General features: G+C 35.3%; 2 protein-coding genes and 1 long non-coding RNA gene across 5 annotated transcripts; 1 reads left to right on the top strand and 2 right to left on the bottom strand.

Moving 5' to 3' along the window:
* Nucleotides 1–2,051: 2,051 nt before the first annotated feature.
* Nucleotides 2,052–7,943, bottom strand: LOC133680900 (lupeol synthase-like). 2 transcript variants are annotated; one of them, XM_062103926.1, is made up of 18 exons: nt 7,530–7,942; nt 7,173–7,358; nt 6,257–6,346; nt 5,919–6,116; nt 5,650–5,734; nt 5,229–5,395; nt 4,958–5,146; nt 4,735–4,848; nt 4,415–4,534; nt 4,185–4,307; nt 3,985–4,083; nt 3,795–3,851; nt 3,628–3,674; nt 3,374–3,517; nt 3,094–3,271; nt 2,862–2,942; nt 2,659–2,742; nt 2,052–2,393 (listed from the first exon to the last, which is right to left on the bottom strand). In XM_062103926.1, exons 1-18 carry the CDS (start codon nt 7,728–7,730, stop codon nt 2,271–2,273), a joined length of 2,286 nt encoding a protein of 761 aa, XP_061959910.1. In that variant the 5' UTR covers nt 7,731–7,942; the 3' UTR covers nt 2,052–2,270. The 2 variants fall into 2 exon arrangements, 1 of the variants encoding a protein (XP_061959910.1); XR_009836400.1 differs by having other exon boundaries at nt 2,278–2,393; nt 2,659–2,765; nt 7,530–7,943.
* A 6,436-nt stretch (nt 7,944–14,379) lies between these two features.
* LOC133680898 (lupeol synthase-like) lies at nt 14,380–24,462 on the bottom strand. The gene is made up of 17 exons (XM_062103924.1): nt 24,271–24,462; nt 23,352–23,441; nt 23,014–23,211; nt 22,745–22,829; nt 22,324–22,490; nt 22,051–22,241; nt 21,830–21,941; nt 21,510–21,629; nt 16,522–16,644; nt 16,322–16,420; nt 16,132–16,188; nt 15,965–16,011; nt 15,711–15,854; nt 15,431–15,608; nt 15,199–15,279; nt 14,996–15,079; nt 14,380–14,728 (listed from the first exon to the last, which is right to left on the bottom strand). Exons 1-17 carry the CDS (start codon nt 24,460–24,462, stop codon nt 14,606–14,608), a joined length of 2,091 nt encoding a protein of 696 aa, XP_061959908.1. The 3' UTR covers nt 14,380–14,605.
* On the top strand, nt 18,476–21,447 carry LOC133680899 (uncharacterized). 2 transcript variants are annotated; one of them, XR_009836399.1, is made up of 6 exons: nt 18,476–19,094; nt 19,222–19,274; nt 19,773–19,884; nt 19,964–20,149; nt 20,286–21,030; nt 21,145–21,447. It is a non-coding gene; the product is annotated as an uncharacterized LOC133680899 (long non-coding RNA). The 2 variants fall into 2 exon arrangements; XR_009836398.1 differs by having other exon boundaries at nt 20,286–21,447.
* Nucleotides 24,463–24,754: the final 292 nt, after the last annotated feature.

Here is a 24,754-nt window from a genome sequence, read left to right as displayed (position 1 = left end):
AAAATGCAAATTCAAAGGTCAGATTAAATGATTATTGGACGAATTTGCATAAAAATTAAGTCGAATGACATAATTAAATTTTTAATGGGCCAATTTGATTTAATCATGGGCCAAATTAAATTTTAATTATGTTTAAGAATTAATTTAGGTCCAATTGAAGGAGTTAATTAAGTTCAAGGACTTAATTATACTTTAAGCGGGTCAAATTAATTGGAGGACTTAATTGGTGAAAAATTAAGTTTGGGAGCTTAATTTGGACTTAATTGAAAAGATCGGAATTTTAAGAGATCAAATTTAATTTTTACCAAGTGAATTGATTGAAATTAGGGGGCCAAACACAAAACTTGAGGGACCAATTTTGAAGCCCGAAAAAAATATTTTGCCTATAAATAGCCTACAATTTCAGCTAAGCAAGGGGGGTCATTCTTGACAACAAAAAAAAAAAAAAAAGAACCTAACCCTAAAAAACTTAATCTTCTTCTTCCTGCAGCCGCCGCCCCCCTCTCTTTTTTTAATTTCCGGTTGCTTCCTCCTCTCCACACAGCCGCTGCACCTCTTCCAGCCGGACTCCCTTCCCTGCACAAGCCTTCATTTTCCTTCTCCCTCTTGACAGCCAGAGCACATCCAACATCTCCCTTCCCCATACACGGCCAAGCTGGCCATTACAGCTCAAACAACCCGTCTTCTCCTCCAAAAACAGAGACCGGCCACTCCCCGTGCAGCAGCACCGTCTCCCTCCAACAGAGCTCGTCACAGCGGCGTCGTCTCCAGCTCCTCCCCCCAGCAGTAGCAGCATCTTCTTCACCTTCGGTTCCTTCAACAGCAACGGCCGCAGACCAGCCAAGACCGGTCATCTCTTCCACCCGTCATCAACGACCCAGCAACAACGACCCAGCAACAACTCCTCTCTCACAGACCCGATCTGCCACCCGAAACAGAGGAGAAGAAGGCGATCCCCTAACCCGCAGACCGGCCTCCAGCAGCAAACTCCGCCAGCCTTGCAGCGGCGCCTCTTTCCCATAACAGCGACGCCGCCTCCTCACCCACGACGTTGGGTCCTCCACGGCGAATCTGCCACCGAAAGAAGAAGAAGATGACCGATCTGCGGAGGAGGCAGAGAAACGGGACAGATTTTAAAAAAGGAAGAAACCGAAGAAGATTTGAAAAAACAAAGGAAATGAAAACTAAAATCAACTGTTGTGTTGCGTTTTGATTGTTTTGCAGGTAGTGGTGTCCCTCACTTCCGGCAGGGAAGGGCAGAGAAGGAGAAAGCAGGACAGATCCGCCCGTTTCCGGCATCAGCGGCGGCGCGTGAAGCCACGCGCCGCCAGGAACGATGGCGCGTTGGAACACGCGCTGCCAGCGTTCCTGCACGAATATCTGCAGTTCCTAAAGCACTTCCTTTGCAATTCCTAGAGTTTTGAGGACTGTTTTGTAAAGTTTGAATTATTTGATGTAATTTTTATTTATTTTTGAATATTATAATTTGTATTGTGGATGTAAAAAAGAAAAAGCAAAAAAACAAAAAAGCAAAAACAAAAGAAAAAAAACAAAAAAAAATATGAAAAATGCATGTTTGTTTTTAATTCAGGAATCTTTTTATAATGAGACGGCAAAAGAATAAAGAATGATTTAATATTTTGATTGGATCACGAGGTAGAAGTACAAACTTGTACGGAAGTTGTATTTCTAAATTCCGATAAAAAGATAAAATTTTTAAAATTTCTTTAACACATCACAGCCACGAAGTAGCTTACCTCAGGTAGGGTGTGTTAGGGGTGCTAATACCTTTCCTAGCCACAACCAGTCCCTTACCCGTGAATCTCTGACAAGACCAGTATATCCGGGTTTCCTAGTAACCCTCAATTAAATACTAGGTGGCGACTTCCAACAAAATCAATTCCAATAACAGAGAGAAAATTGCCAGGACCAGGAGGACACCGCGCGAGATTTTCCGACGTGCCACAGAGGTAATAATAGAAAGATGATAATAATTGTGGTTGAAATATTTTGAATAGATTAATATGTATACAATATATAAAGAAAATAAATTAAGTTTAAATATTAACTATAAACTATTTTATTTTAACTAATCATCAAGTAAATATTTTATAAAAAACAAACATACAAAAATCATAAAAAATTTATAAACATCCCCTGAACAATGTATGATCCTTCTTGCTTGATTTTTTTTCCCGAAAGATCTATTTATTTACTTATTTTGCAGTTTTATTTCCATCAAGTATTTTCCATTTTTTCCCTATCTTGGTTCAAATATTTTTGGTTGGCGAGGCAACATGCCGGCGATACTCTGCTAGAGCCCAAATGGGGAAGATACTCCTATACGCAGAATAATGTAACATGCAATTCCTCATAAAAACTCCTCCGATTTCCTGTCACGAAGAAGCAGTATTATTATTCAATCGTTGGTAAACGTGGGATATAACGAGCTAAAACATACAATCTAAGGGGATGATAATTGACAAACAACAATTCTTTGTCTCTTATTCCCCGAAAATCTCACCATAAATCTTCTTTTATGAGTGATTATTTCAAGGATTTTCTTAAACGGCATGCAGCTTCTCTTCTTCTTCTCTCTCTCTCTGTTTTTTTTTTCTCATGATTTATTCTTTGTGTGCACAGAAATAAGTCAATTACCTGCTGGGGAAAATCACCAAGTTCTGTTTGAGAATTAATCAATAACTTGGCAGCACGATGAAGGGGTGCAGGGTCTCTGTCCGCCTATTAGAAAAGGAACTTCAAATCTTCGATTTTGGTGGCAAAAGAAGCACAAGTGCATTACAATATATATAGGAAGAGATAGACTATTAATCTTTAAATTATAAATTAATTAAACTGACCTGACCACCATGAATTAAACCCATCATAGCCATTGCAGTTTGCACCAGATTTGAGTGGTTACCCTCTAGAGGTACATATTCCTGCGTCAACATGCACCAGTATACTTTCTTAGCTTTAGAAAGTTGAAGGAGGAGATCCCATTGATACCATGGGAGATGGAATGAGAAGGTCCACGCACCCAAAATGTTATTGCATAAATGGGTTCTTTAGAAATCTTTAAAATGGTATTACCTTCTTAGGGCATGAAAGGTAACTCTCGCCCCATCCACCATCATCTCTCTGTGATCCAAGTAGAAAATCAACTCCTTTACGAACAGCCAGGCAATTGGAGTAAGTCTTTCCAGCAGCTGCTAGCCCTCCTAGAGCAAACCATGTACCATAGATAAAGCATATTCCCCAGTTTCCATACCTGTAGTAATTCTTGCTATATTTAGTCATTTCCCTGACAATTTTCTGCAAACTGTACATCAGCCTTTAAAAGAATGTAGCAGCTCTTTTAAATCGATCATACCATGAGCCATCAGGCTTCTGCAACTCTTCAATGAACTTGACACCATTTATGATGGAATTTTGGATCTCTTTTGTCCTGTGCCCAGGGTATAGCTTCTTAAATAGGACCAATGCCTGTATTGTCGATGATGTGCATTCAACATACCTGGATCGCTGTTTTATTAGTCTTCAACAGGTTTTTCGACATTCCTAATGGAGGTGCTCAATAAATAATATTGCTTAACTATTTGAAGTAAAATGGTTCAAGAATCTTACTCATGCTCAACTACAAGATCCTCTAGGAACTCCACAGGATTGAGCCACTAATTGAACAGCAGAGACGTCACAGTTGAAATACCATATTCCAAGTCAAGTCTTGAAGGAAAACATACAGAATTTAAGCTTAACATTTCGAGTTTAGTTCGATGACTTGAAGAACTTACCTCCAGCCATAATCCAGATCCTGCTGGCTCCCAAGCAGATACCCCACCATTTTTACTCTGCATAAAATCGAGCTGAATGTTACTTCGTGAATACCGTGTTCTAGAAAGGAGCAAATCCAAGGAAATACCAAGGAATGATGATGAGTTTTAGGTACACAAAGGTCACCATTTGAATGCAACTAATCCTCACCTGAAGAGACAGTAAAATGTTAACAGAATCAAAAAGCTTCTGAGGTTCCATTTTTTCACCTACGATTTCCGGAGGCATTGTTGAAAAAAGAAGGCAACACTGCAGAACATGCGAATCACAAAGTATGTTGCGATGGTAAATGTTCAAGGAAAAAGCTCAACTTGTTATAGTATTGCTTACAGCAGAAAACTAGAACATACCTTCATGCTTTCTGCAGTGCAATCAGACACTTGCCAGCCATGATCTTTGTCAGAGAAAGTCCACGATCCTTTAGAGATATGGCGAAACATCCTTCTGAAGTCTCCGGGAGGATTCTCAGTGACCTTCAAGATTTGATGTTGGATGAGAAAAGCAGCATGCCAAAACATAACTAAATACAAGAAACACGCGTGAGAGGAAGAAACAATTTCAGGATATGAAATTTGGAAACCTGAGAGTTCTTTATGAAGCTATGCCCCTCCTTAAGTGCAGGTCCTGTTTCATCTGAGAGGTTGCTGGCAATCAAAGCTTGAAGGGCAAGACTGGTATCCCACACTTGACTGCCAAAACTCTAAAATGAATATGAAAAGGAAAAAATCATACTCCATCGCCATCTCTTACTTCTGGTTTGCAAATCTAAAGTCTATGACTAAATAAGCATAAACTCGAGTTTATGAGAATTCTTCATGTTTTTGTTGATAGCATAGATGAGTGAATGGAAAGACGACGTGAACCGTTTAGGTACCATTATTATGATAGAAGTTTACCGACCTGCATCTTTATTCCATCTTCACCAAGCCACACATAATCCTTGATCCTAGCAAGGTGCCTCCTAAAATAATCCCCTTTGGGATCTTCAACCCAGCAAACCAGCATATCTAATGGCTGTTCCAGTTCAGTGGTACAAATGTCCAAAAATTAAAGAACATGTGTAATAGGCAAATATTTTACTGTACTGGTTTTCTTTTTTGCGATTGCTCTGCAAGTGTGTTACCTTTTCGATACATCCTATGGTAATGTATCTACTGCTCTCATCTTCATAATGGATGTGATCCATTGTTATTTTGAGAGCCTTCTCTCTCAATTTGTTGAAGGGCCACCGAGTAAGAAGGGGCTCGCCAAAAGTATAAATAGCATCCCAAAACAATATTTGTATCGAAGTATGTGGATAATAGTTATCCTCCTGAAGAAGTAAAACAGATTTTGAAGACAATTAAATGTTTTCAGATCATTTTCTGAAGATCAGCTGCTAAAAGTCAACTGACCTTTGCACATAAATGGCGGACTCTCCCCCAGTTGAGTTTCTCATAAGGTTCCTTGTAGATTTCTTCCCTAATTTGTAAGATGAGAGGTGTGATTGGACCAACAAACCTCTTCCCGTACAAGTATGCCATAGGCAAGTAAGTGAGCCGACAGTAGCCCAGCAAATTTCCTGCATTTATGAAATGCATGATTGGAATGGCAGAGCTAAAAGCAGGCTTTACACAAGCAACTAAATTCAAGTTAAGGACAGAATTCTAGAAACTATGAAGTTGGCAACTCTCAAAGAAAATCCGTAATGATAAATTAAGCACTAGCTCGAGTATTTGCAATTTCCATCAATCATATGCTAAAATTATTGAAGGATTTCATAATGTTTATATATAAGTTTCATGCTGCAGCAACTTCATAAAACAAAATGCAAACCTGGATGAATGGGAGATGTAGATGGCAAGAACCAAAATTCTGGGGGCATTGGATTGCACCCAGCCCACTCATACACACCAAGTATCTACAACACAGGAAAATCAAACAATTAGAAACAAAATTAACATATAGAAGCAACATGACAAGAATCATATAGATAAAGATTTCTTTCGTTTTTTTACTAGACAGAAAACATTCTACTAATGATACCAACCAGCAACCAATAACTAGTTTAACAGTATGAAATTAAATTGAATCATATGTTGTACCGCAAGCCAAGTCTTTCCCCAAGAGCTTATGGCAATTGCACTACCATGATCAAGAATCCACTTCCTTGCTCTTTCACATGCTTTGTCTTTGCCACCATCACGTCCTTCTCCAAGCATTCGCATACAGATGTAGTTCAGGACTGTGCAGAACATGGTGCTGTGACCCTCTATGTGCAATCCCCACCCACCATCTTCATTCTACAAGATAAGATGCAGCACATTAGCAATCTGATACTGGTAAATCCTTAAAGCCAAGACGAAAAAGAGAGAAAAAAATCAAAATTACTTTGATAAAGCTATTCCTTTTGTCATTCCTGTAATTAACAAGCATACTCTACCTGATGACAGTATATGTAACGTAGGATTTCTTTTTTATGCTCTGCAGAGAAGATAGCATTAAGATGTCCTGTAATATACAGAGAAAAAACCTGCATTGAGGGGGAAAAAAGGTTTCCGTTAGAAACTGAACGCACAAAATATCTGAATTATAGTTTGCAGATTTGTGACAACTGAGTAAACAGGCTTCCATATTCTTTCTGATGCTACTCGTGAAAGCAGAGTTAAACAGCAACATGGCCTGAAGCATACAAGATTTTGTTTTTTTTTTACGTTCTGATCACCAGTTCTTCAGATCAAGCTATAAATCATATGAAATGAAAAAATTCAAATAACATCTTTTCAGATTTCAACTCTTTCAATCAAGTTAAATCAAGGCAAGAAATCTATACGATCAAGCATTTGAACCTGTCAGAAGGGTTTCAAGAGTGGGATTACTTGCGCTTGAAAGCCTGTCTTAAATTCAGCAAGGGTAAATTACAATAACATCGCAGAGGTATAGTAAAATCATACTAGCTACAGAAAGCTTGAAGATTTAAAAAAAAAATGTTACAAAAATCCAAAGGTACTTGCCCAAAAGTCAAAAAGTCTTTGCCGAATGGTCTCCCAATTTCTTTCATAATTTAGTATACTGATTTTATTTCATTTTTGTTGACATCAATTTATTAAGTATTTATTTAAATATTATTAGTTACTTATGGATGGCATGCGAGTCGCAATCATCCCATCTCAGTGCCTAATATAGTTTCGTTTGTGTAACATGCTTCGATTTCTTTACGGGAAAAAACACAGTTCTAGCTGCTTTTGTAGCCAAATGATCACCAGAAAAATGCTATGTTGCCAATTCTAGGTGGTGATGAAACTTCTGGCTAATATTTTTTGCTAGGTAAAATGATGGCAGGGATTGAGAGGAATAACCAGGGGAGGGAAATAGAACATTGGGCCAGAATTTTCAGCACACCAATGGCCATCGCTAGCCTGCAAGGCTGAAAACAAATGAACACTCCTCCTCAAAGCACTTGTTGTTTTTTCATAGGAAATCTCTTCACCGTCCTCAATCTTGACTTGAGGAATTCTTTGCTTGAATTTTTTCTCCCTTAGAAACTGCATTTATTAAATAAAAGTAAGTGACTAAAAAGGTAATTAATGATGTACTAAAATTTCTCATCAGATTATTTGAACACTCTCCATGTGTCCTATTTCTGGAAATAGCAAAACATAGAAACATATATATAAGAAAACATATGCTGTGAATTTGTATGTGTGTTTATATACCTGGAATTTCCAAAGGAGATCGGAGCTGGGCTTGACCTCGGTGCGGTTTCTCCAGAAATTTTGGCGAGCCTCTTCAACCTCAGCTCGCTCTTCAAGGGTGCCAGCATCAGGATCAAACTCCCATATTTGCCTCCCCAAAAAGTTATTTGTGCTGTATATGTATGGATCATTGCCACCCTCTGCAATCTTAAGCCTCCACATGGCACCGCTTCAGTCACTTTCTTCAGTTTCTTGAGTATCAAAAAATCACTTCTCTTCTATTTCAGTAATGGCTAGCAATAGAAATTATAAAATGCACTGTATATAAAGAGAAAAATGAAGTCTTAGTCTGGCGAAGTTTTATTAGAGAAAGATATTTCATGACTTGTGTAGTTTACTCCCAGCAGAAGAGCTAAGGACGCAGAAGAGCTAAGTTTATTCTTGGCAAAATTTAATATTATCGTACTAAATCAAATGAAAAAAACAGACTAAATTGTGAGGAAAAAAAAATCCATAACAAAATGGTATCTTGGCTCTCACCGAATCGACTAGGTTAATCTGTTAAATTTAAAATTTATATTATATGAGTATGATAAATAAATAAATAAAATAATATTAACAAATTAAATCAAACAAAAACAAATAATTAAAAAATAAAAAAAGTAAAAAAAATAAAAAGATAAAAAACAAAAAAAAAGCATCACCCTCTTTTATTATGGATTGCATAGTGTAATTTACAGTAAAAAATTGATCTGTTTTTGTTATAGTTAATTTAACTTGGTTTCTAAAATGTAATTTTGAAAATAGTTTTTTACCAAATTAGTTTTTTTAGTTGTCTTTTTTATAGTTGTATATGCCAATATTAAAATTAAAAGAAAATCTTTTTAGTACTTTTGTAATTAAAAAACAAATTTATAAAAGCATTATGTACGGTTTTATCAAACATATATTTAGTATTTAGATATTATCTTGAATTATAAAAAAAAGATAAAGTTGAGATGAGTATACGAGAAAAAATAAGAGAAAAAATCAGAAATAACGATGAGATTATATTTGATAATAATAGGTAAAACAATGTAAATATTTTTTTTATATTCTTTTTAATTAATTTTTTAATTTCAATTATATCCTTCAACATTAGGGTTATTGTGAATAGACAGGTTAACCCGAATCAATCTAACATGTTATGGTCTTAATATTTATAAAAAATTTCATCTATAATATTTATTTTGAGTTGAATTATTTATTTTACCGGTTATCCTAATTATTTTTTAATCGGTAAAATTAATCAAATTATATCTAGTCAAACCTCATTATAATTTAAAAAATTATTTTTATTAGAAAAAATATTAACCATTTTTAGATATTTTTTTATTAAAAAAAAGAAAAAAGAACAGAGAGATAATTCTAGCTACCCGTAACAGAGCATAAGATAAGACAAGGATGACGAATGACTTAGACCCACCACAAATCACCATCAGTACAATGGTGTCCATGTGATAGTGAAATTCACATGCACCTAGCTACTAATTAATTAAGATTGAATAAAGAACTGCTCCGATCAAGACCGAGTGATGACAGCTATGGAAATACAAGTAAATTAACTGCAGAATATATAAATCATTGATGACACTCTATTAAAAATTTAAATACGCAATTTAACAGGAGTTGAATGTTTTCCAAAAGACGACGACGACGACGACGACGACGACGACGAGGAGGAGGAGGAGGAGGAGGAGGAGTTGAATCGTGAACACAATTGCCGTTGGATTAGAGACAACTCACAATCACCTTATTCATATATGCACTCCTAATTTTCGAATAATTTCTTGTAGAAAAACTAAAACTCCACGTGAAATTATTGTGTACCTACACATATAATATTATAATAATATAATAGCTCTTCAATCATAAAACCTGGCAGTGAGGCAATTCAATTTTTCCATCATGAATTGTCAGGGACACCTTCATTTTTTTACTTTTTTTATATATTAAAATTACTTAATTACTCCTCAAATAAAAGAAATTTACATCTAGATATTAATATTATAGTTCACAAATTGGAAATATTTTTTTTTGAGGTGTTGTTATTAAAATCCTAAGAAGCAAGTTTTACTAAAATTATCTGCACGTGTTAATGAGCAATTTAGCTTTAAAAATAGAAGGTATAACAACTTTTTTTATGGCTTGCTTTATGTTTTTATTATGGTTCAAGTATATTTATTTGATTTTACCAAACAATTTTTCCAACATGTTTAGTAAAAAATCACTTTTGAGTTAAATAAAAACAAAACTTTGTTTTAAGTTGACTCAACAATATTTTTATATTTTAATAAATATTAAATATTATTAAAAAAACACTTGTTAGCGCATGTGTTGCACACAACAGATGCGAGGTCGTTCAATGATTGTTTGAATAGTCTTAGCATCCTCTCTGTAATGACATAGATGACTTTCTAATTTGACGCCAACAACTCTTTTTCTTCTTCTTATTTTCTTTCTCCTTATCAATTTTCATGCCTATCATTTTAAAATTTCAAAGTTGTCCTTCAAATTGTTATTCCTTTATTTTTAATCATGTTCTTTTGATTATTACTTGTTTTGTTAGGAATAGTTTATAAAATTGGAATTCCTTTTCAATTTTCTTATCTTTCAAATTCGGTACTCATTCTTTTGATTTCTATTTGTTTTATTTGAGATAATTTTTAAATTGATTTTTTTATCAATTTAATTCTTCTTATTTTTTTTCTATCAAATTTGATCATTATTTTTTTATTTCTATTTTTTTAACTCTGACAAATCTTTTAAATTGATTTTTTTATTTCATCCTTCAATATTAAATTGGTTGGGAATTGAGTTTCTTGATTGGGCTCGGGTCTATGATTTTCCATGTTAGGAATTTTAGAGATTAACCTACGTTTAGGAAGTTTGTTCGGGTTTGCTTTGTTTTTTCCTCATTTCTTAAGTTTATCACACTTGGACATTGCGATGACTGTTTAAAAATTTTTATGGAAAAGAACAGATATCTGGTATCTTGTTTTTTGGGGAAAAATGTCTCATTCAAGGAGTCGTCACCTATTATTATGGTCACTAGGAACCCTAACTAGTCAATAGAGATTCTATGGTACGAGACTGGTTACGCGAAAGGAAAGATATTATCACCCCTTAAGTGTTCTATCTGAGGCGGGCTGCATTATTGGTTTTGTCTAAAATTGCTAAGAATTTGTTCTTTTTTTTGTTCTTCCTATAATATTCCTCACTCTAGCATCAATGAACATTTACTTACGAATATTTTTAATTCTGGCGTTAGTAAATATTGCACAAATCCAAAAAGTGTAATAATCCTGACTCTAGCGTCAGTGAATAAATTCATAAAATTTTGAATTTTTAATGAAGAAGAAACAATTTTTTATACATTTTTCTTTTTGTTTACCCTTTTTTTTATTTGCTCTTTTTAGACAAGAAGAAGAAAAAAAAGATGCATTGCACAACAGGTTTGCATTTAACAATAAAGGTCTGTAGATTGAGCATATAATAGAAAAACAAACAATACACAAAGAAAAAAAATAAAACAAAGCATGAGGAGCCCACAAATAAATCAACAAAGATCTCCAAATATTTTTATGGAATTTTATGATATAAAAAAGGGGTTTGTTTGGCCAGATATCAAAATAGAAAATGAATAAAATACATAGGCAAATCATAATGGTGTGTTTTGCCAAACACCCCCTTAGCAAAAGCAATTTTGGTTAGCTAGGCTTAAGGCCCAGACCCAACCCACTCTTCTTTTTTAACTAGGTTGGATCGAGCCCAATGATACAGGTTGGGCCGGATCCATCTAGCCCCGCCTGGTTACTAGTTTAGACCAGTAATCGATTGGTTTTTTCCCTACAGGCGTGCGTGAACTATTCACCCACGCCTGCTACAGTTACAAGTTAATTAAAATGTAAAGAGAGGGAAAAACAAGAAGCTTGCCTCTGTAACTGAAGGTCGAAGCTCGAACACAATGACGCATTTTGGATATGAGGGATTGGAAAACAAAATAAATGAAGAAAATGATAAATAAAAAGAGCAATAAAAAAATAAGGATCAATTGAAAACCAAATAAAATTAAATCAAACTCCCAAGTACAAAATAAAAAAAATAATGAAAAGGATAAAAAAAAATGGTAATAAAAAATCTAATGAGATTAAATGATTAAGGATGAAATTAAAGATAAAGCAAATTTAAAGAAGCAACAAATCTAAAAAAAATAGAAATCAAAAGAATGAGAACCAAATCCAAAACAGATAGAAATTAAAGGATACAATTGAATTTGTCAAAGCTCTGCACATATACCAAGGCTTGGGAGAGAAAAAAAAATGGGAAGAGAAAAAAGATCAATCGTTGTCGAACTATCGTGTATATGACAAAACGTGCCATCCTAAAAGATGCATTGCCGCTTTCTATGTCGGGTGAGTAGGTGATCGATCTTTTTTATCCATTGTACATGGTCTCATACGCCACCAGAATGGTGAAAAGAGCAATGACATGCCTACGCCTGTGTGGCATGAGTAGGCCTACTTTATAGATTTGTTAATATTATAATAAATCAACTTACAAAAAAAGTTTTAAGGGTATATGAATATTATGAAAAAGTTCATGATGCAATTACAAAAATACTCGTAGAAATATATATATAAAAAAAACAAAAAATTTCTAATTAATATAATAATCATTTAACCCGTTCAGAAAGACAAAATCGTTATTATACTTCTATTAATGTTTGGTGTCTGCCTCCACGCGAGCTCTTTTTGATCGCCCCCCCCCCCCCCACCCCCGCGACGGTGCCCCCCGGGCCCCACCGTCCTACTGGCTTGAGCTATTTTATTTGGGTCCCCCCCCCCCCCTCCCCGTCCTACTGGCTTCTCCAATAAAGCTATTTTAGTTGCCCCCCCCCCCCCCCCCTATTATTTTGAAGATTTTAAGATTTCAAACAATATTTTTGCCTACATTTTCGTTATAAAAAATTGATAGAATAGGGCCATAGGGTGATTTTCGCCTTTTTCGTATCTCCTAGAGAGCTTTGGCTTCTCTAACAGATTATTTGAGCTAGGTCTTCTCTGTAAAATAATATTTTTAAAAATATAGTTATTGTTATTTTTTAAAGTGTTTTTATATTGAAATATATTAAAATAATATTTTTTTTATTTTTTTAAATTATTTTTAAAATTAACATATCAAAACGATTCAAAATAAATAAAAAATAAATTTTTTTTAAATTTTTTTTTTTTAAGGAATGATGTTTGCACCTGTTTCTAAGGGGGCTATAAGTCTACAACCATGGATTTCGCCTAGATTTTCGTTACAAAAAATTGATAGAACAGGGGCATAGGGTGATTCTCGCCCTTTTCATATCTTCTAGGGATGTGGGCTTTGGCTTCTCCAATAAACTATTGTAGTTGGGTCTTCTTGATTTTCTATTCTTTATTAATGCATAATTTAAAGACGGAGAGAAAAGTCTTTTTATTTAATTTTTAAACAAAAATTGTATTTGATTTAAGTTGAGAATATGAAAAATAAAGGAACCCTTTTTTATTTGGATTAATATGATTATCACAACGAAAATATTTTCATTCATTCAATTCAATGTTAGTAATAAGTAAAATCGTTTGTTTTTGCATAAAATTTACAATGTTTAGTACATACTAGTTACATGACCGCGCGATGCCGCGAGTTATTTTTTAAGCATAAAAAAATATAAAAAAAACAAAGATTTAAAAATCTTGGGTTTTTCTGTAAAGTTATACCCAAGAATCTTGGGTTTGGCTGCAACGCCCGACCCAAGAGTAATATTTATAATATTAATAATAACATTAAACTTTGCATGATCCAAGTTTAAGGGAGCCTGACTGCAACACCGGACCCAAGAATATTGGATATGTGTCTGACTATAAGGTCGTATCATTAAAGTGTGATAATTAAATAGATTAATTAAAAAAAACAAAGAAAAAAAATCAACAGGAAGAAAAAAAAATTAATGAAGAAAAAGAAAAAAAATTGAAATTAATTGGGTTAACCCTTTAAACCAGGTTATCCCGTAAAATTTGAGATTCGCGTCATGAAAGTTTGATAATTAAATAGAAATAAAATTAACTTTAACAAACTAAACTAAATGGAAAAAATAATTAAAAAAATCCTGGTTAACTCGTCAAATCAGGTTAACCCATAAAACCCGGGATCCGTATCATGAAAATCTGATAACTAAATAAAAAAAAATTAACATTAATAAACTAAATCAAACAAAAAAAATCATTAAAAAAACAAAAAAAAAGAAAAAAACAGTTATATAATATAATAATAATTATTATAATATAATAATTATAATATATAAATATATTAATAAGTAAATATATTAGTAAAAGACGTGGGAAAGCTACAATAGTTTTCACATGCCTTTTAGAGTATTACTTAATATAAAAAATATAGTGGCAATAAAGCGATTAATATATTGTGATTATAAGTTGACAGCTGAGGTGTAGGTGGAAGTATTTGTTTTTGTGTTTTAAAAGTATTTTAAAAAATTAAATTTTTTTACTTTTTTTGCTTCAAATTAATTTTTTTTATATTTTCTAATCATTTTGATGTGCTGATATCAAAATTAATTTTAAAAAAATATTTTTTGATGTTTTTCCAAGCGAAAAACATTTTAAAAAACAACCATAATTACACTCTAAAACATACCTAGAATAATGGGATAATATGATGATAAAGATGGTGGTGTAAATTATGGTGGCCAGGTAATAATAGAAAGATAATAGTAATTGTGGTTGAAAATTTTTGATGATATTTTGATTAGATTAATATGTATGCAATATCTAAAGAAAATGAATTAAGCTTAAATATTGAACATAAAATATTTTATTATTTTATTTTGTCTAATCATCATGTAAATATTTATAAAAAACAAACATATGAAAATTCAGAAAAAAATTTACAAACATCCCCTGAACAATGTATGATCCTTCTTGCTTGATTTTTTTTTTGAATATCTATTTATTCACTTATTTTGCAGTTTTATTTCCATCAACTATTTTCAAATTTTTCCGTATCTTGGTTCAAATATTTTTGGTTGGCGAGGCAACATGCCGGCGATACTCTGCTAGAGCCCAAATGGGGAAGATACTCCTATACGCAGAATAATGTAACATGCAATTCCTCATAAAAACTCCCCCGATTTCCTGTCACGAAGAAGCAGTATTATTATTCAATCGTTGGTAAACGTGGGATATAACGAGCTAAAACATACAATCTAAGGGGATGATAATTGACAAACAACAATTCTTTGTCTCTTATTCCCCGAAAATCTCACCATAAATCTTCTTTTATGAGTGATTATTTCAAGGATTTTCTTAAACGGCATGCAGCTTCTCTTCTTCTTCTCTCTCTCTCTGTTTTTTTTTTTTCTCATGATTTATTCTTTGTGTGCACAGAAATAAGTCAATTACCTGCTGGGGAAAATCACCAAGTTCTGTTTGAGAATTAATCAATAACTTGGCAGCACGATGAAGGGGTGCAGGGTCTCTGTCCGCCTATTAGAAAAGGAACTTCAAATCTTGGATTTTGGTGGCAAGAGAAGCACAAGTGCATTACAATATATATAGGAAGAGATAGACTATTAATCTTTAAATTATAAATTAATTAAACTGACCTGACCACCGTGAATTAAACCCATCATAGCCATTGCAGTTTGCACCAGATTTGAGTGGTTACCCTCAAGAGGTACATATTCCTGCGTCAACATGCACCGGTAAACTTTCTTAGCTTTAGAAAGTTGAAGGAGGAGATCCCATTGATACCATGGGAGATGGAATGAGAAGGTCCACGCACCCAAAATGTTATTGCATAAATGGGTTCTTTAGAAATCTTTAAAATGGTATTACCTTCTTAGGGCATGAAAGGTAACTCTCGCCCCATCCACCATCATCTCTCTGTGATCCAAGTAGAAAATCAACTCCTTTACGAACAGCCAGGCAATTGGAGTAAGTCTTTCCAGCAGCTGCTAGCCCTCCAAGAGCAAACCATGTACCATAGATAAAGCATATTCCCCAGTTTCCATACCTGTAGTAATTCTTGCTATATTTAGTCATTTCCCTGACAATTTTCTGCATACTGTACATCAGCCTTTAAAAGAATGTAGCAGCTCTTTTAAATCGATCATACCATGAGCCATCAGGCTTCTGCAACTCTTCAATGAACTTGACACCATTTATGATGGAATTTTGGATCTCTTTTGTCCTGTGGCCAGGGTATACCTTCTTAAATAGGACTAATGCCTGTATTGTTGATGATGTGCATTCAACATACCTGGATCGCTGTTTTATTAGTCTTCAACAGGTTTTTCCACATTCCTAATGGAGGTGCTCAATAAATAATATTGCTTAACTATTTGAAGTAAAATGGTTCAAGAATCTTACTCACGCTCAACTACAAGATCCTCTAGGAACTCCACAGGATTGAGCCACTAATTGAACAGCAGAGACGTCACAGTTGAAATACCATATTCCAAGTCAAGTCTTGAAGGAAAACATACAGAATTTAAGCTTAACATTTCAAGTTTAGTTCGATGACTTGAAGAACTTACCTCCAGCCATAATCCAGATCCTGCCGGCTCCCAAGCAGATACACCACCATTTTTACTCTGCATAAAATCGAGCTGAATGTTACTTCGTGAATACCGTGTTCTAGAAAGGAGCAAATCCAAGGAAATACCAAGGAATGATGATGAGTTTTAGGTACACAAAGGTCACCATTTGAATGCAACTAATCCTCACCTGAAGAGACAGTAAAATGTTAACAGAATCAAAAAGCATCTGAGGTTCCATTTTTTCACCTACGATTTCCGGAGGCATTGTTGAAAAAAGAAGGCAACACTGCAGAACATGCGAATCACAAAGTATGTTGCGATGGTAAATGTTCAAGGAAAAAGCTCAACTTGTTATAGTATTGCTTACAGCAGAAAACTAGAACATACCTTCATGCTTTCTGCAGTGCAATCAGACACTTGCCAGCCATGATCTTTGTCAGAGAAAGTCCACGATCCTTTAGAGATATGGCGAAACATCCTTCTGAAGTCTCCGGGAGGATTCTCAGTGACCTTCAAGATTTGATGTGGGATGAGAAAAGCAGCATGCCAAAACATAACTAAATACAAGAAACACGCGTGAGAGGAAGAAACAATTTCAGGATATGTGTTGAGAATTATGTTGCTGTGTTTTGTGCAGGTGAAGGGATGCACAATCAAGAACAACAATGCTGAGTAATGAAGAACACGAACTACACACAAGGTGTTTGATAAAATGTCTCAGTGAGTATTTCATTAACTGCATGTCTTTAAATACATGAGAAAACTTAACAAACTTCCCTAGTTAACAGCCACTAACTTTGTAGTGGACAATGTGCTACCACTAACTCTGTAGTGGATAATGTGCTTCCACTAACTCAGCAACAACTTCAGAAAAACAAGGGATTTACTTTGACCAAATCAAAACAGAAATGAAAAGAAAAGAAAACAGACAATACTTGATTTAGACAAACTGAAACACTAGAGTTAAAATGTCAATTGTCTAACACTCCTCCTTGACATTTTGACGACAAATTCCAATCTTTTGTCTTAAAGTCTCAAATCTCTCTTTAGGTAGTGGTTTGGTAAATATATTTGCAAGTTGTTCTTTGAAAGAACAATGAATCAGCATCACTTCATTAGATTGTTGAACTTCTCTAATAAAATGAAACTTGATTTTGATATGCTTTGTACGTCCATGAAAGACTGGATTCTTTGAAATTGATACTGCAGAACTGTTATCACACATGATTTTAGTAGCTTCAATCTGTTCATGTCCCAAATCCTTTAACATTTTCCTCAACCAAATTACTTGGTTGACAGCAGCGGCAGCAGCAATGTACTCTGCTTCTGCAGTGGACTAAGTTGTTGTCTCTTGCTTCTTTGAACTCCAGGTGAAGACACCTGAATTGAGTGAGAATAAATACCCTGAAGTGCTTCTTGAATCATCAACACAGCCTCCCCAGTCACTGTCAGTATAGCCTTTTAGTTCCACAGCTCCTTATGATGATCTTGGACAGAAAATACCAAGATCAATGGTACCTTTAATATATCTAAGTATCCTTTTTGCTGCAATAAAATGAGTCTCCTTTGGAGAATATATGAACCTTGAAAGAATGCTCACAACAAACAATATGTCAGGTCTGCTTGCTGTGAGATATTGAAGGCTGCCAATTAAGCCTCTATACAAACTTTCATCCACTTTTTCAGATTCATCATCCTTGCTAAGCTTGATACTTGTTGTCATAGGAGTCCCCACTGGTTTACAATCCTGCATTTTGAATCTTTTTAGGATGTCTGAAGCATACTTCTTTTGGCATGTAAAAATGCCATGGCTGGATTGCATCACTTCCATTCTAAGGAAGTAGTTCATCATTCCAAGATCAGACATCTCAAACATCTTCTTCATTTCGTCTTTGAACTCTTGGATCATTCCAAGTTCACTTCCTGTGATAAGCATATCATCTACATAAATAGATACAATTAGAAAATGGTTACCACAAGATTTCACATACAAAGTTGCTTCATTTTGGCTTCTGCTGAACCCAAGTTGAAACAGATGTGTGTCCATTCTGTCATACCAAGCTCGGGGAGCTTGTTTCAACCCATACAAGGCCTTCTTAAGTAGATACACATAATCTTCTTTATCTTTAACAACATACCCATTGGGTTGCTCTACAAAGATTTCTTCAGCAAGAAATCCATTCAAGAAGGCAGACTTGACATCAAGTTGGTGAATTTGCCAAGAGTTATGTGCTGCAAGTGTAATGAGAAGTCTAATAGTATCATACCTTGCTACTGGAGCAAAGGTCTCTAGATAGTCCACACCATATTGCTGAGCATAACCCTTTACTACCAATCTAGCCTTGTATTTGCATATTGACCCATCTGGATTGAGTTTTGTTTTAAAAACTCATCTTACACCTATCACTTTGCGATGCTTAGGCCTTTCAATCAACTGCCATGTTGCATTTTTGTTGATCATTTCCATTTCTGCCTCCATTGCTCTCCTCCATGCTGGAAATTCTTGAGCTTCAGTATAGCTGGTTGGTTCTAGAATTGCCATGTTGCATCTTAGGTGAATATCTTCCAATGATCTTGTGCCTCTAACTGGAAAGTCATCCACTGATTCATCAGCTACCAGCTGAGGTTGAATGGTGAATGGTTGATCAGAAATCATATTTTTCTGATGTTCCCAATCCCATGTGATTGCTTCATCAACCTTCACATCTCTGCTGAGAATTACCTTCTCTGTTTGTAAGCAAAGGATTCTGTATCCTTTGGTAGTTATTCCATAGCCCACAAGAACTCCCTTCTGAGCTTTGTTGTCAAGTTTGCTCCTCTTTGGCTTAGCTATATGATAATAACATATGCTGCCAAAGATTCGAAGATGATCTACAGCAGGTTTGACACCATTCCAGCCTTCATATGGTGTCTTGTCCTCCAGTGCTTTGGTTGGAAGTCGGTTCAGCAAGTAAACAGAGGTATTGACTACCTCCGCCCATAATTTGTTTGGCATTTTCTTTTCAAGTAAGAGACATCTAGCCATCTCCATTACTGTTCTGTTCTTCCTCTCACACACACCATTTTGTTGTGGTGTGTATGGTGTAGTGTACTGGTGCACAATGCCTCTGCTGTTGCAAAACTCAAGAAACTGATTTGAGGTATATTCAGTACCATTGTCAAATCTTAAGCATTTAATTTGCATGTCACTTTGATTCTCAACTAAAGCTTTGAATGTTTGAAAGATTGTAAATACTTCACTCTTAAATTTGATGAAATACACCCAGCACATCCTAGTATAATCATCAATAAAGAGAATGAAATACTTGTTACCACATAATGAGGCTGTCTTCATAGGTCCACACACATCAGTGTGGATGAGCTGAAGCTTTTGGCTGGCTCTCCCTGCTTGCCCTTTAGGAAATGGTGGCCTGGATTGCTTGCCAAGTTGACATGTTTCACACAATTGAAGCTCACCATTCAATGTGGGCAATGCTTCAACCATTTCCTTTTGTTTCAGAATTGACAAGCCCTTTTGATTGAAATGGCAAAATCTTTTATGCCAAAGATTTGAAATATCCTGAGTAGCACTCACATATGCATGATTGGATACTTTATCCCAGTCAACAACAAAGCTTCTGTTTTTCATCTTTACACAGAACACTTGTTCTCCAGAAGGATCAAAGATAGTGCATTTATGATCCTTAAACTGAAAAGAATAGTTTTTCTCCATCATTTGTCCAACACTCAACAAATTTTGACTGATTTCAGGTATGAATAACACATCAGGAATGATTTTGATACCTGAACTTGTTTGAACATTTACTGACCCTCTGCCTTTGACCTCCAGAAATTCTCCATTGCCAACCTTTACTCTGGATTTGTAAGATTCATCAAGGGTTTTGAACATTCCAGCATCATTGCACAAATGGTGTGTGCATCCACTATCGATAAGCCAAGTATCAGTTGAATCATTTGTTGAGAAACAAGTGACAGCAAAGAATTGCTCCTCCTGTGTATCAACTTCATCCGTAAGGTGGGCTTGTTGAGGTTTTGGGTCTGAATTTTTAAACTTACAGACCTTTGTGATGTGCCCTAATTGCTTGCAATTTCCACAAATTGCATCTGGCCTCCACCAGCAATATTTTTCTGAATGTGTGTTTCTTTTGCAGTGAGTGCAAGGAGGAAACTTCTTCTGTTTTGAACCTTCACTGGTGTTGCCCCCTTCATTTTTGCCTTTACTTCTCAGATTAAGCAACTTCTTTCCTTTTACAGCTTGTTGTTTTTGCACATAAAAGGCTCTTTCTGTCAATCTGTCTTGCCTGATTGTTCTTCGTTGCTCCTGTGCATGAAGAGCACTCATTAGTTCACCTAATGAGATTTTACTGAGGTCCTTTGATTCTTCCAGAGAGGAGATTTTGGATTCAAACCTCTCAGGAAGAGTCACAAGAACCTTCTCCACAATCCTGCTGTCAGGAAAGTCTTCTCCAAGTAATCTGATGTTGTTGATAATTAGTGAAATTCGATCAGAATACTTGGAGATTGTTTCATCTTCTTGCATGTTAAGTGCCTCAGAATCTCTCTTCAAATTCAGCACTTGCATTTGCCTTGTTCTGTCACTGCCTTGGTATTCTTCTTTTAGTTTGTTCCAAGCCTCTTTGGCTGAATTGCATGCCATAATTCTGTAGAAAATGCTTTCTGCCACAGAATTCTGGATGATTGATTTTGCCTTGGATTTCTTTGCCTTTTCCTCACTACTGAACTTGATTTGAGCCATAGTGGGATTTGTTGGTAAGGGAGCTACTGGTTTGTCTTCGGAAACAATTTCCCAAAGATCATAAGCTTCAAGAAAAGCTTGCATCTTCACTGACCAAATGTGGTAGTTTTTGCCAGTGAATATAATGGGGGAGTTTAAAAGTAGGTTGTTGGATGTCATTTTTTTGAGATTTTTGAAAAAAATGTTTTGGTCCTATAAGATCTAAAAGAGCTCTGATACCACTGTTGAGAATTATGTTGCTATGTTTTGTGCAGGTGAAGGGATGCACAATCAAGAACAACAATGCTGAGTAATGAAGAACACGAACTACACACAAGGTGTTTGATAAAATGTCTCAATGAGTATTTCATTAACTGCATGTCTTTAAATACATGAGAAAACTTAACAAACTTCCCTAGTTATCAGCCACTAACTTTGTAGTGGACAATGTGCTACCACTAACTCTGTAGTGGACAATGTGCTTCCACTCACTCAGCAACAACTTCAGAAAAACAAGGGATTTACTTTGACCAAATCAAAACAGAAATGAAAAGAAAAGAAAACAGACAATACTTGATTTAGACAAACTGAAATACTAGAGTTAAAATGTCAATTGTCTAACAATATGAAATTTGGAAACCTGAGAGTTCTTTATGAAGCTATGCCCCTCCTTAAGTGCAGGTCCTGTTTCATCTGAGAGGTTGCTGGCAATCAAAACTTGAAGGGCAAGACTGGTATCCCACACTTGACTGCCAAAACTCTAAAATGAATATGAAAAGGAAAAAATCATACTCCATCGCCATCTCTTACTTCTGGTTTGCAAATCTAAAGTCTATGACTAAATAAGCATAAACTCGAGTTTATGAGAATTCTTCATGTTTTTGTTGATAGCATAGATTAGTGAATGGAAAGACGACGTGAACCGTTTAGGTACCATTATTATGATAGAAGTTTACCGACCTGCATCTTTATTCCATCTTCTCCAAGCCACACATAATCCTTGATCCTAGCAAGGTGCCTCCTAAAATAATCCCCTTTGGGATCTTCAACCCAGCAAACCAGCATATCTAATGGCCGTTCCAGTTCAGTGGTACAAATGTCCAAAAATTAAAGAACATGTGTAATAGGCAAATATTTTACTGTGCTGGTTTTCTTTTTTGCGATTGCTCTGCAAGTGTGTTACCTTTTCGATACATCCTATGGTAATGTATCTACTGCTCTCATCTTCATAATGGATGTGATCCATTGTTATTTTGAGAGCCTTCTCTCTCAATTTGTTGAAGGGCCACCGAGTAAGAAGGGGCTCGCCAAAAGTATAAATAGCATCCCAAAACAATATTTGTATCGAAGTATGTGGATAATAGTTATCCTCCTGAAGAAATAAAACAGATTTTGAAGAAAATGAAATGTTTTCAGATCATTTTCTGAAGATCAGCTGCCAAAAGTCAACTGACCTTTGCACATAAATGGCGGACTCTCCCCCAGTTGAGTTTCTCATAAGGTTCCTTGTAGATTTCTTCCCTAATTTGTAAGATGAGAGGTGTGATTGGACCAACAAACCTCTTCCCGTACAAGTATGCCATAGGCAAGTAAGTGAGCCGACAGTAGCCCAGCAAATTTCCTGCATTTATGAAATGCATGATTGGAATGGCAGAGCTAAAAGCAGGCTTTACACAAGCAACTAAATTCACGTTAAGGACAGAATTCTAGAAACTATGAAGGTGGCAACTCTCAAAGAAATTCCGTAATGATAAATTAAGCACTAGCTCGAGTATTTGCAATTTCCATCAATCATATGCTAAAATTATTGAAGGATTTCATAATGTTTATATATAAGTTTCATGCTCCAGCAACTTCATAAAACAAAATGCAAACCTGGATGAATGGGAGATGTAGATGGCAAGAACCAAAATTCTGGGGGCATTGGATTGCACCCAGCCCACTCATACACACCAAGTATCTACAACACAGGAAAATCAAACAATTAGAAACAAAATTAACATATAGAAGCAACATGACAAGAATCATATAGATAAAGATTTCTTTCGTTCTTTTACTAGACAGAAAACATTCTACTAATGATACCAACCAGCAACCAATAACTAGTTTAACAGTATGAAATTAAATTGAATCATATGTTGTACCGCAAGCCAAGTCTTTCCCCAAGAGCTTATGGCAATTGCACTACCATGATCAAGAATCCACTTCCTTGCTCTTTCACATGCTTTGTCTTTGCCACCATCACGTCCTTCTCCAAGCATGCGCATACAGATGTAGTTCAGGACTGTGCAGAACATGGTGCTGTGACCCTCTATGTGCAATCCCCACCCACCATCTTCATTCTACAAGATAAGATGCAGCACATTAGCAATCTGATACTGGTAAATCCTTAAAGCCAAGACGAAAAAGAGAGAAAAAAATCAAAATTACTTTGATAAAGCTATTCCTTTTGTCATTCCTGTAATTAACAAATATACTCTACCTGATGACAGTATATGTAACGTAGGATTTCTTTTTTTTGCTCTGCGGAGAAGATAGCATTAAGATGTCCTGTAATATACAGAGAAAAAACCTGCATTGGCGGGGAAAAAAGGTTTCCGTTAGAAACTGAACGCACAAAATATCTGAATTATAGTTTGCAGATTTGTGACAACTGAGTAAACAGGCTTCCATATTCTTTCTGATGCTACTCGTGAAAGCAGAGTTAAACAGCAACATGGCCTGAAGCATACAAGATTTTGTTTTTTTTCTTACGTTCTGATCACCAGTTCTTCAGATCAAGCTATAAATCATATGAAATGAAAAAATTCAAATAACATCTTTTCAGATTTCAACTCTTTCAATCAAGTTAAATCAAGGCAAGAAATCTATACGATCAAGCATTTGAACCTGTCAGAAGGGTTTCAAGAGTGGGATTACTTGCGCTTGAAAGCCTGTCTTAAATTCAGCAAGGGTGAATTACAATAACATCGCAGACGTATAGTAAAATCATACTAGCTACAGAAAGCTTGAAGATTTAAAAAAAAAAGTGTTACAAAAATCCAAAAGTACTTGCCCAAAAGTCAAAAAGTCTTTGCCAAATGGTCTCCCAATTTCTTTCATAATTTAGTATACTGATTTTATTTTATTTTTGTTGACATCAATTTATTAAGTATTTATTCAAATATTATTAGTTACTTATGGATGGCATGCGAGTCGCAATCATCCCATCTCAGTGCCTCATATAGTTTCGTTTGTGTAACATGCTTCGATTTCTTGACGGGAAAAAACACAGTTCTAGCTGCTTTTGTAGCCAAATGATCACCAGAAAAATGCTATGTTGCCAATTCTAGGTGGTGATGAAACTTCTGGCTAATATTTTTTTGCTAGGTAAAATGATGGCAGGGATTGAGAGCAATAACCAGGGGAGGGAAATAGAACATTGGGTCAGAATTTTCAGCACACCAATGGCCATCGCTAGCCTGCAAGGCTGAAAACAAATGAACACTCCTCCTCAAAGCACTTGTTGCTTTTTCATAGGAAATCTCTTCACCGTCCTCAATCTTGACTTGAGGAATTCTTTGCTTGAATTTTTTCTCCCTTAGAAACTGCATTTATTAAATAAAAGTAAGTGACTAAAAAGGTAATTAATGATGTACTAAAATTTCTCATCAGATTATTTGAACACTCTGCAAAAATTATAAAATGAATGGATCATTGCCACCCTCTGCAATCTTAAGCCTCCACATGGCACTGCTTCAGTCACTTCCTTCAGTTTCTTGAGTATCAAAAAATCACTTCTCTTCTATTTCAGTAATGGCTAGCAATAGAAATTATAAAATGCACTGTATATAAAGAGAAAAATGAAGTCTTAGTCTGGCGAAGTTTTATTAGATAAAGATATTT

The sequence above is a fragment of the Populus nigra genome, chromosome 1 (assembly GCF_951802175.1).
Source record: "Populus nigra chromosome 1, ddPopNigr1.1, whole genome shotgun sequence".
NCBI classification, from domain to species: domain Eukaryota; kingdom Viridiplantae; phylum Streptophyta; class Magnoliopsida; order Malpighiales; family Salicaceae; genus Populus; species Populus nigra.
This window is presented reverse-complemented; position numbering and strand designations above follow the sequence as displayed.

Excerpts from the sequence above, each read along its gene's own strand:
- LOC133680900 (XM_062103926.1), bottom strand. The coding sequence starts at position 7,730 with ATGTGGAGGCTTAAGATTGCAGAGGGTGGCAATGATCCATACATATAC. Across the intron at positions 5,147-5,228 it reads TCCGCCATTTATGTGCAAAG|GAGGATAACTATTATCCACA; the intron begins GTCAGTTGACTT and ends TTACTTCTTCAG. Across the intron at positions 2,943-3,093 it reads ACCTTTCATGCCCTAAGAAG|GAATATGTACCTCTAGAGGG; the intron begins GTAATACCATTT and ends ATGTTGACGCAG.
- LOC133680898 (XM_062103924.1), bottom strand. The coding sequence starts at position 24,462 with ATGCAGTTTCTAAGGGAGAAAAAATTCAAGCAAAGAATTCCTCAAGTC. Across the intron at positions 16,189-16,321 it reads ACATTTTACTGTCTCTTCAG|AGTAAAAATGGTGGTGTATC; the intron begins GTGAGGATTAGT and ends GATTTTATGCAG. Across the intron at positions 14,729-14,995 it reads TTGGTGATTTTCCCCAGCAG|GAAATCGGGGGAGTTTTTAT; the intron begins GTAATTGACTTA and ends TCTTCGTGACAG.